This window comes from Desmodus rotundus, chromosome 2 (genome assembly GCF_022682495.2).
Source record: "Desmodus rotundus isolate HL8 chromosome 2, HLdesRot8A.1, whole genome shotgun sequence".
NCBI classification, from domain to species: Eukaryota; Metazoa; Chordata; class Mammalia; order Chiroptera; family Phyllostomidae; genus Desmodus; species Desmodus rotundus.
Genome location: NC_071388.1, coordinates 119,655,297 through 119,666,464, shown reverse-complemented (window position 1 = coordinate 119,666,464; position 11,168 = coordinate 119,655,297). Strand labels below are relative to the sequence as shown.

Genomic DNA, 11,168 nt, shown 5'->3' with positions numbered 1-11,168 from the left:
GAGTAACTCACTGAAGTTGCAAACAAAATAAAGTATAATCTCTCCTCAATGTACACTGAGGCTACATTCTTGGACAATTCTATGTTTGTAAAATCATGCAAAAACACTTTGCATTTCTATGTAAAATGGAGTTTAAATCCAACCTCAAAGAAGATACATGAGTATCCAGAAGGATGTTTGAAAGTCATGTGTGGCTCTTTCCTTTTGCGGCCATCACTAAGGTGCAGCGGCCAAAATGAAGTTCAATCCCTTTGTGACTTCTGACCAGAGCAAGAACCGTAAAAGGCATTTCAATGCACCGTCCCACATTCGCAGGAAGATTATGTCTTCTCCTCTTTCCAAAGAGCTGAAACAGAAGTACAGTGTTCGATCCATGCCCATCCAAAAGGATGATGAAGTCCAGGTTGTGCAAGGACATTACAAAGGGCAGCAAATTGGCAAAGTGGTCCAGGTTTACAGGAAGAAATATGTCATCTACACTGAACGAGTGCAGTGGGAGAAAGCTAATGGTACAACTGTTCATTTGGGCATTCACCCCAGCACGGTGGTTATCACTAGACTAAAACTGGACAAAGACCGCAAAAAGATGCTTGAAGGTAAAGCCAAATCTCGCCAAGTAGGAAAGGAAAAGGGCAAATACAAGGAAGAAACAATTGAGAAGATGCAGGAATAATGTAATCTTATATACAGCTTTAATTGAAAACTTGAAATGAAAAAAAAAAAAGTCATGTGTGAAGTGAGACAGAACTTTGTGTAAAGGACTGTCCTGTGAACTGTGGGATGTCTAACACTCTGTTCCCCCTTCCTCTAAATGCCTCCATCACTGTGGGGGCAAACAAAATGCTCCCACAGATTTCCAAAGGTCCTCCTAGGTGGCAGTATGTCCCCATGACAGGCATGTAGCAGCAGTCTCTGCCCTTAGCACGTTCACATTCCATTCTGTCAGAACCCTGCTTTTTTTTTTCGTAATGACACGTCCATGTGTAAATATACAAGTAATGTCTACCTCCTTCATAGATTCAGAGCACAGGAAAACAATGAGAGTGCCTGAATTTTGCTCACCTTTGTGTTCCAAGTGCTTTGTATGGTGCCAGCACAGTAGGCACTCAATGGATTTGGGTGAATGAATAATTTAACATGATTCCTCTAGTGCTGGATGCTGGAAAAGTGGACAGCTCTGTCTGGCTCTGCACCTGTACCAAAGGCACAAACAGGAATCCTGGACAGCTGGTGGGAATACTGATGACCTTGATTGACTTCATATGTACCTTTCCCGTTGCCGTTTAGTCAGTTCAAGTTGCTATAACAATTCCTTAGACTAGGTGGCAAATAAACAGCAGAAATTTATTTTTCATGGTCCCGGAGTCTGGGAGTCTAAGATCAGGGTACAAACATGGTGAGGGCCCTCCTCTAATTACAGCCAACCAAATTTCTGTTGTATCTTCATATGGCAGAAGGAAGAGAGGGGAAGCAAGTGTGGACCATTATGAGGGCACTAATTCCATTCATGAGGGCTCCACCCTCATGACCTCATCCAATCCCAACACCTGCTAAAGACCCCACCTGCTAATACCATCAAACTGCGGTAGAACTTCAACATGTGAATTTGGGGAGGAAACAAACATCCAGTCCATAAGATTTATTAAATTTAATGCATTTTCTTTTTCTTTAAGAACTACCAAGTTAAGAATGTACTTCCATTTAAGACAATGCCAAAGTAAGAACTAAACCACACAGTTTGTAAGAGGCCCTCAAATATAGTGAAGGAACCAGAATACAAGTTTGTTGTGAAAACTGATTTGGAAGAGGCAACAAAGGAGCTTCCACTTCAAACAATACCTTCAGGTCATTCACAAGTAATTCAAGTGTCGGGGGCAATTAAGCACCCAGAAATGTATTCATATTACTATTGCTTTATTTCACATGTGATTATTAGGACCAGAAAGAGTGACTAGGTTACTCCAGGTTACAAAAATCACTGAAAAGTAGCCAAAACCATGCTAGTTTTGTGATGAGCTCAGAGAGGGCTTATTCTAACACACATCACACATGAGAAGAAAGGGAAATACTTTTGTTATCAGATCTTAGGAGCTTCCTCATTATAAGTGATATATGTTTGAGTCTCTCCTCCCAACATACTTCTTATGATTTAGAAGGATATATTTATCAAGCCATATAAATATTCCCATTTTATTGATAATTTTAGCCTCAAGTAACAGGTCCAAAGAGTAAACACACAAGATTGAAGCAATAGGATAGACTTCCAGAAGAAATGGTTCTGGGGAAGAGAATAATTTCATGGTTATAAAATGTCCATGATACTATAATATGTTTTAAATTTTAAAATATGTGAATAATAAATTATTTAAGTGAAAACAAGACAACTAAAATGTCAGAAAGATAAGCTGCCTGCTTCTGTCATGAATAATATTTACATGTGCATAATGAGGCAAGCATGAATGAATAATTAAAACATTAACAACTATATCAGTAAGGATTAAGGAAAGACCTTACTAAAAGGAGGGAAAAGCCCCTATCATTATAGAAAGTCAAAAAGCCCAAAATTTTTCCCTGACCATTGTGGCTTAGTTGGTTGGATGTCACACTGCAGAACGACGGGTTGCTTGTTTGATTCCCAGTAGGGGAACATGCTTGAGTTGCAGGTTTGGCCCTCCGTTGGTGCACATGGGAGAGGCAACTGATTGATGTTGCTCTCTCATATCAAGAGAGACAACCAATCAACATTTCTCTCTCACATCAATGTTTCTCTTCCTCTACTTTTCCTCCCTTCCCACATCTCTAAAAAGTAAATAAAATCTTTTTTAAAAGCCCAAACTTTTAAATTAAGATATAGCAATAAATACAAGGGGGACCCCCAAACACTGGAATTATCTTCTGGAGGGCAGGATCCTTGTAGGACAGGATTCCCCCGCTAGGTGGGTGTTCTAGGAACCCATCTGTATCAGTGTACCAGCTGGCGTTGTTGTGAGAGGCTGTGTTCAGCTTCAATGAATTTTTTTTGAAGACTCTTTCAACACATTTGCCCATTTCATGATGGGTGATCTATGAGCACACTTGCCCACACTGCACTGAGTGTTCCGCAGTTTTTGACCAAAAACAGCATGATCCCCCCCCCACCCTCCCTGTTCTCCCAATCTCTCACCCTCAGTGATTTTTTTCTCAGTGACTTGTTTCCCCAGATGAAATGAGTCCTCAAAGGGAAATATTTTTCCAGTGTGGAAGAAATGGAAGGAAAAAAAAAAACTGTAGAAGTACTAAAAGGCTTCAAAATCAATAAGTTCAAAAGCTGTTTTGACCAGTGGAAAAGTCTCAGTAGGTATATTGCATCAAATGGAGAGTACTTTGAAGGTGACTGAAGTTTAAACATGTAAGAATAAATACACAATTTTTTTATAAATAAATTCTGGGGTTTTTGCAAGCCCCCTCATAAGTTACTGAGAAATACAATATGTACCAGAAGAGAGGGGTGGGGTGGAGGGATGGGGAGAAAAGGCATACAACTGTAATTGAATAACAATAAAAAAAAAAAAAAGCTAAAAGAACTTGCCGTGAGATTTACACCAGAATGGGCGACTTATTTTTCATTGTAAATGTCACACTACTTTTTTTAATTATATAAGGCTTAGTAACTTGTTAACACTTAAGCTTCTGAGAAGCTCCATAATCAGAGACTATGAATCACACAAGCATTTAAATGACATATTTATCCCATTCTGGGTCCTGTTAAAAATAGTGTGATTTAATATATTGTTTCACTCACAAAAATCCAAATCTTAAGACCTTAATACTTTGCAGAATTTGAGCAATAATGGCCTTGTTTTCTCAGACATTGGTTTAGGAGTGGACTGTGAGCTAAAAACTTTAAACCCGTCACCATAATGACTTAATGGCAAACTGCACATTTCTGAATGACTTCTTGGCCATAAGTTACTTTATGAACTGAAATCATAAACTAAGTCTACAGGTTTAGCCCATTTTTTTCTCTGTGTGTGTATGTGCATGAACCAATGTTTAGTTGTGATTTCTTTTTTAAATCATTTTTTTCAGTTATAGTTGACATGATCATCCCATTAAAATTGGTAACCATCTGACACTATACATAGTTATTAGAATATTATTGATTATGTTCCCTACGCTGTATTTTACATCCCTATGACTGTTTTGTAACAACCAATTTGTACTTCCTAATTCCTTCACCTTTTACACTCATTTCCCCAAACCCCACCCATCTGGCAGCCATCAAAATATTTTCTGTATCTATGACTCTGTGTCTGCTGTTTGTTTGTTTTGTTTTTTAGATTCAATTGTTGATAGATATCTATTTATTGTCATTTTATTGTTCATGTTTTTTCTCTTTTTTTCTTCTTCTTAAAAGAGATTCTTTAACATTTCATGTAATACTGGTTTGGTGGTGATGAAAACCTTTAGCTTTTTCTTGTCTGGGGAGCTCTTTCTGTGTCCTTCAATTCTAAATTATAGCTTTGCTGGGTAGAATAATCTTGGCTGAATGTCCTTGCTTTTCATCCCTTTGAATATTTATTGCTACTCCCTTCTGGCCTGCAAAGTTACTGTTCATAAATCAGCTGAGGGTGTTATGAAAGCCCTCTTCTAGTTAACTAACTGCTTTTCTTTTGCTGCTTTTAAGATTCTCTCTCTCTCTAATCTTTTGCACTTTATCATGTGTCTTCATGTGGGTCTCTTTGGGCTCATCTTGTTTGGGACTCTCTGCACATCCTAGACTTGAATGTCTATTTTCTGTGCCTCAGTGTGTACTTCCTTGGGTCCAACTTCTTTGAGACTCTCTGGGCTTTTTGGATTTCCTGGAAGTCTATTTCCTTTGCCCGATAAGGGAAATTCTCCTTTATTATGTTTCAAATAAGTTTTTAATTTCTCATTCTTGTTCTTCTTCTGGCACCCCTATGTAAGCCTCTCATTTTTTTTGAATTCTTGTTTCTTCATTCTGTTCTGGTTGAATGTTTATGTCTTCCTTTTGTTCCATCCCATTGATTTGAGTCCTGGTTTCCTTCCCATAACTGTTGCTTCCCTGTATATTTTGCTTTATTTCACCTTGCATAGCCTTCACTTTTTCCTCTATTTTGTGAGCATCATGATTACCAGTGTTTTGACCTCTGCATCTGACAGGTTGGCTATCTCTTTATTGCTTAGTTTATTTTTTCTGGAGCTTTGATCTGTTCTCTCATTTGGGCCATTTCTTTTTGTCTTGGCATACCTGTTAGGTAGTAAGGGGCAGAGCCTTAGGGACAACCCACTTCCTGCATTGTGGCACAGCATGTGGGGGAGGGGTCAGAAAGGGAACAATGTGGCTTGTTCGACTCTCTGCTGGCTTTCAGTCACTTCTTCCTACCCACAAGCAAATTGGGCCCTTTTAGTCCTGATTCCCGGGTGGATGGTTTTGTGTACATTCTAGGACCCTGGGGGTCTCTCCAATGAACTCCCCTGTGAGGCTGGGAGTTTCTCCTGCCACTGCATCCCCCACAGGTTTTTTTCAGTCAGATGTTTAGAGGCTTTATTTCCTTGTGCTGGAACCCTGGGTTGTGCAGTCTGTCTCACTCCCCAGTTGTTCCTCCAGGTTTATCTGCATGCAAATATAATACTGCCCAGTCCACCTACCACCTCCTCACCTGCCCCTGTTTGCCAGCTATTGCCTTGCCACATGTCCTCTCTGCCCTGGCTTCCCATCTCTGCCCCTCCTACCAGTCTGGATGAATATTTCTTCTTTAACTCCTTGGTTTTTGTACTTCCATACAGTTTGATTTCCTGGCAATTTGGTTATTTTTTGTTTTTAAATTTGTTGTTGTCCTTTTGGTTGTGTGAGGAGGCAAAGTGTATCTACCTATACCTCCTTCTTGACTGGAAGTCACATAGGTTTTCAATTCCCTGATTTCTCTCTTCTCCTTCCAGCACCCTCATGATGCAAATGTTGGTATGCTTGAAGTTGTTCTAGAGGCTCCTTACACTAACTTCATTTTAATGGATTCTTTTTTTCTTTTTGCTGTTCTGATTGGGTGTTTTTTCCTTCCTTATATTCCAAATTACTAATTTGATTTTTGGCCTCACATACCACTCTACCATTGATTTCCTGTAAGTTAATTATTTTTCATTTCAGTTAGTGTACCCTTCATTTCTGACGGGTTCTTTTTAATGGTTTCTAAGTCATTTTTCATACTGTTGAAGTTCTACGTCTTTTGAAGTTCTGACTAAGTTCCTTGAGCATCCTTATAACCATTGTTTTCAACTCTGTATCTGGTAGTTTGCTTGCCTCCATTTCATTTAGTTCTTTTCTGGAGATTTCTCATGTTCTTTCATATGCGACCTGTTTCTTTGTCTCCATGTTTTAGATGCTTCCCTATGTTTGTTTCTAAGTATTAGGTAAAGCTGCTATGTCTCCCAGACTTGGTAGAGTGGCCTTATGTAGTAGGTGTCCTATGGGTCCCAGTGAGGCAGCTCCCTAATCACCCAAGCAGGGTGCTCCAGGTGCACCCCTGTGGGGGCTGTGTGCAGTGTCCTGTTGTAGCTGAGCCTTGATAGCTGTTGGTGTCACTGGGAGGGTTTGACCCCCAGACCAATCAGCTGCAAGGATCAGCTGCAACTAAAGCAGGGGAGCTGCTGTGCAGTACTCAACACTACGGACAGGACTTGCTTCATTGAGGCTTTGGTGCTCACCGAGTCTGCCCCTCGAGTGTGTCGCTCATGGATGTGGTAGTGTTGTAATCTACCTTTGTCTGAAGCTGTCCACCAGGTGCACTGGCTCTGGGGCCTCGTGGTAGGTGTGAGATCTGCCACCACCTGTGCTTTGCCTGGGGCCACCCAGCACGAGCTACAGAATGATCTGCAGATGGTTGCAACTTGAGCTGAGCACCTCGGAGGTGCCCAGGAGAGGCCAAGATGCAAACCAAGGTTAGCTGCTGCTTGTGCTGGGCCTGGGGCCTCTTAGCAAGCAGTACAGAGTATGCAGAGGCCAGATGCTGTTTGTTGGAGAGATTTTAGGAGTCTTAAGCATAAAGCAAGAGAGGCTATTTGTATGGAAAAGCCACTGGAAACAGCTTGGGTGGGCCTGTGAGTTAGGTGGGGTAAAGTCTCATGGAATTACCAGGGAAGGGGCAAACAGTGTGAGCCAGGTTGATGGAGTCTCAAATGTGGTGCCTGCCTGCTGGCTGTTTGTGTGTATTGGTGCAGGGAATCTCAGAAAAGAAACAACAGCCTCTGCCAATACTTCTTTCTGGCAGAGAGCTGCCCACCCCAAGCTCTCACCCTGATGCTGAACAATTCATTTTCTCCCAATATGTCCCTGGTTCCTTTTAAGCTGCTGCCTCAGCATTGGAGCTCAGAGGGAGTGAGTTGAGTAAGTCAAGGAACAGGTCCTTTAAAGAGGAACTGCCTAGGACTCCAGAAGCCCTCCATGTCACTCAGCCACTATTCCTGCTAGTTTTTACAGCCAGAAATTATGGGGACTTCTCCTCCTGGCACTGGAACCCTGGGTTGGAAGGCCTGGTGTGAGGCCGGGACCCCTCACTCCTCAGGGGGACCTCTGAAGCTCAGATATCCCTCCTGATTTTAAACCACCACACTTGGGTGTGGGACCAGCCTATTCAGCATCTCTGCCCCTCCTACCAGCCTTAATGTGATCTTCTTTAAATCCCTAGTTGTAGGACTGCCATTCAGCTAGATTTCATGTGTTTCTAAATGATGGTTGTTTTGTAATTTAGTTGTAATTTTGATGGGGTTGTGAGAAGATTCAAGTACCACATTTATCTATACCATCATCTTGACCAGAAGTCATCATCATGACTTCTTAAAATGTTTTTTTAGCTGAATAGGTTTAAAGAATTGAAGTGCAGTTGATTGAAGGAAAAGAGGTGGTATTCCTTTTATTGAGAACCTTCATGTTAAATAAAAAATAGCTTATTATAGAAAAGATCTGTTCCCCAGGGAAAATTATGATTTTAAGTATTATGAACCTGTCAGTCTATAAGTTACAAGCTAGAGGCAGCACCTGAAGTTTTGATCAATCTGCTCATTATTCAGTTGATGCTACTTGCTAGGCTTGGCAACAAGTAGAAAGGTCTGCAGTGCTAATGCTACTTCAAGTAGAAAACATGGAAGTACATTCTCAACAACAAGACTCTTAGAAGTGTTCAAGTAGTTTGTGAGAGCTGTGGAGAGGTGATCTGGTAAAACAGGTTTATGGTTTAAAATTCTGTGCCTCTAAGAGTCTTCATTCTTCCCCTGTCCTTTGGAGAATTTCAAGCCAATGGGTCTGGGCTCTGAGCTGTACTGTGTGACTCACATGTATGTACATCAGCCACACAAGGATTAAAGAGGGTATGCCAAGGCTTAAAGAAGCACTGACAGCATGTTCATTGATTCACCATGTCCCACTGAGAACTGATCATGTATTGGGCTCCACACTGCATGCTGGAAGACAAGTGTAATAATATACATTCTCTTGGCTCCAAGACCTCAGAGCCCAATAAGCACACTTTTGATGAGCTTTCTGGCTGGCTACTTTCACCCTGCAGAGGCATTCTTTACAGACACAAAATATCATGCCAAGGGAACATCTTATTCACATTAGACATCATTCATCAAGTGTTTTCCTATGTGGCAGGACTGTTCTAAGCATTTGGTGTATGTTTATTCATTTTATTCTCTTGATAATCATACAAGATATTTTCTAACATCATCCTGATTTATAGATAAGGAAACAAAGCACAAAATTTTAAGTACATATTGGGGATGCCAGTTGATTATCTCTCTGCGACAGACATTAGGCAAACCCAAAGTAAAAGTAAAGGAGAATAAAGAGACATTATTGTTTCACAGTGACAGAAGGGAATTCCTCAAGATAAACGAGAGAAACACTACAACTATCTAGACATGCACTGAGCTAACACACCATGCTCATAGTTCAAGCCTTCCTTTGTCTACACATGAACTCTTGCTCCAGGAAGTCATATGCTTGTGAATTCATAAGCAGCTACTTGCAAAATAAACCCATGATAATGAAACATTAAGTATAAGACTTGTTATTATCAAGTTGAGCATAGAAGGCTTAAAGAAAGAAGTAAAGTAGAATAACTAACTGCACATTTTTCATTTAATACTTCTAATCTCATTGCAATGATTATCTAAGAAACTTGGAGGAAGATAAGGCCTTGCAGTAAAGGCCAACAAAATGTAGATGAGATTGATGCTGTGGACTTGCTGGAGACATCCACTGCATGACATACGAGGCATGTGCATGAAGGAAGACACAGTGAGGCTGCCTCGTAGGGTCAACTAGAAGATCCAGGTGAATCACAGAAGGACCAACGCCTATGGGGACTTCTTAGAATTGAGTTGGTTGCCCATGGAACCTGCTGGGGCCTCCACCTGTCCAGGTCTTCAGCAACAGACCTAGATGAGGGATGGTGATGAGAAAAACAGGGAGAGAAATATCCCACCACCAATATGTGGTTGTTTGTCCAAGAAAAAGGCACTTTCAACCAACAAAGAAGAGGAGAACAAACTCACCATTAAAAAATCAAAATATTAAATGACCCTTTACATTTTTTCCCTCCCCTCTCCTCACTCTATGGTCCCCAGGACAGGAACAAAAAAGAAGAAGGAGAAAGTGAGCAAATGCCTCATTCCTCCCCTTGAAATCTTTGGAGACGAATACCTCACCTGCTCTTTAAAAAAAACAAAAAAACAGGAAGATCTGAATTGAATGTGAGATTGACATGTTCAATAGGCTAGGTTTTTAAACAACTAAAAATTACAGAAAAATTATAGAATCAAACTGAAATACTGTTAAGGGACCCCACAACACAGCAGGAATACGTATCTGACAGTGCAGGGTAAGAATTAAAATTCAAACTATGATATTTGCATCCTGCTGAGCCTGAGATCCCTCAGTCAAACCAGGTACAGGCTGAATTGGTATGTGAAGGGGAAAAAGTCATCAATTAATATGGAAATAATCTCAAGATATATCTTAAACTATCTCAGTCCAAAAAAAGAGACACTTTTGTAAAATCCTAGGACAAACAATTCAAATTTGTGGCTAATTCCATGGCTAGTTATAAATGTCCTAATACCTTTAATTTATACTTCAAATAAAGCATGTAACTTATTAATGTCATTAATAATAAACACATGATATAAAATGGATCCAGCATGTACTGGACAGAAATGAGTGATGAATATGCATATGACAGATGAGATGGGCAATAGATATCATTATTTAAAAGAAAAAAAATGATTTCTATTTGAACAACCATAAGTATTTATTTTGGGATATCCGAATTCATATTTTTCATGGATAGTCTTTAAGAAATAATTTTTAAGGACAAATAGACTACTGTACTAAATTATCAAAGAAAATCTTTGAATATTTTTGTTTCTTTTTGCCTTCAATAATGTTTTAACCTGACATGCAGGTTAAGGTGACGCTCAGACCTCACAGGACAAGGCATTGGAGATCCCCCTAATATTGGGCCTAATCTCCTTTCTTGGTTGAGGGTGCTGGGTCTCTTTGTTATAGTGGAATTATTTTCCTTGCCTAAAACCAAATATGTGATACCTGTGTCACTGTCTCCTTCCAATGGGTGTGGAATACATAAGAACATATATTCAAATTTTTCTGTGATCAGCAAGCCTGATCTTGTGTCAGAGAACACCCAGCTGCACCTTCTCCGTGCCCCATCCCTGGGAAAAAGGCCTTCACAGTTCTCCCTGAGCCTCTACTCTGGGACCCTGATAGCCCAAGATTTCTTCCAGTCCCGGCATTCCATGGATCCTTCTGGACAAAATACCTCTGCCTTTCCCATCCCAGATCAGGTCCTCAGATCCCCTGATTAGGAATACAAGTCAGACATCCTGGCAAATAGGATAATTTAGTCTCTGCACATCATTACATAAACCTAAGCGAGGACACCTTGGGAAGGTTGCATCAGGTTGTCCTCTATCATAGGCTGGAAAACCAAGCCAGCTACTCATAAATTTCATGTTTTTATTATACTTTTTAACTGAGGTATATGAAGATACTCCTTTTGGATTTTGATAATCATATTTTTCTCTGTCGTCTAGAAATGGATACACAGAATCAGTTTTCAGCATGGGCTTCAAAAATTATAGTATTTTGC

The 11,168-nt window shown here is 40.3% G+C and overlaps 1 protein-coding gene across 1 annotated transcript; it reads left to right on the top strand.

Moving 5' to 3' along the window:
• Nucleotides 1-211: 211 nt before the first annotated feature.
• On the top strand, nt 212-710 carry LOC112313128 (large ribosomal subunit protein uL24-like). Its single transcript, XM_024569708.3, has one exon. The coding sequence runs from the start codon at nt 236-238 to the stop codon at nt 671-673; it is 438 nt and encodes a 145-aa protein (XP_024425476.2). The 5' UTR covers nt 212-235; the 3' UTR covers nt 674-710.
• Nucleotides 711-11,168: the final 10,458 nt, after the last annotated feature.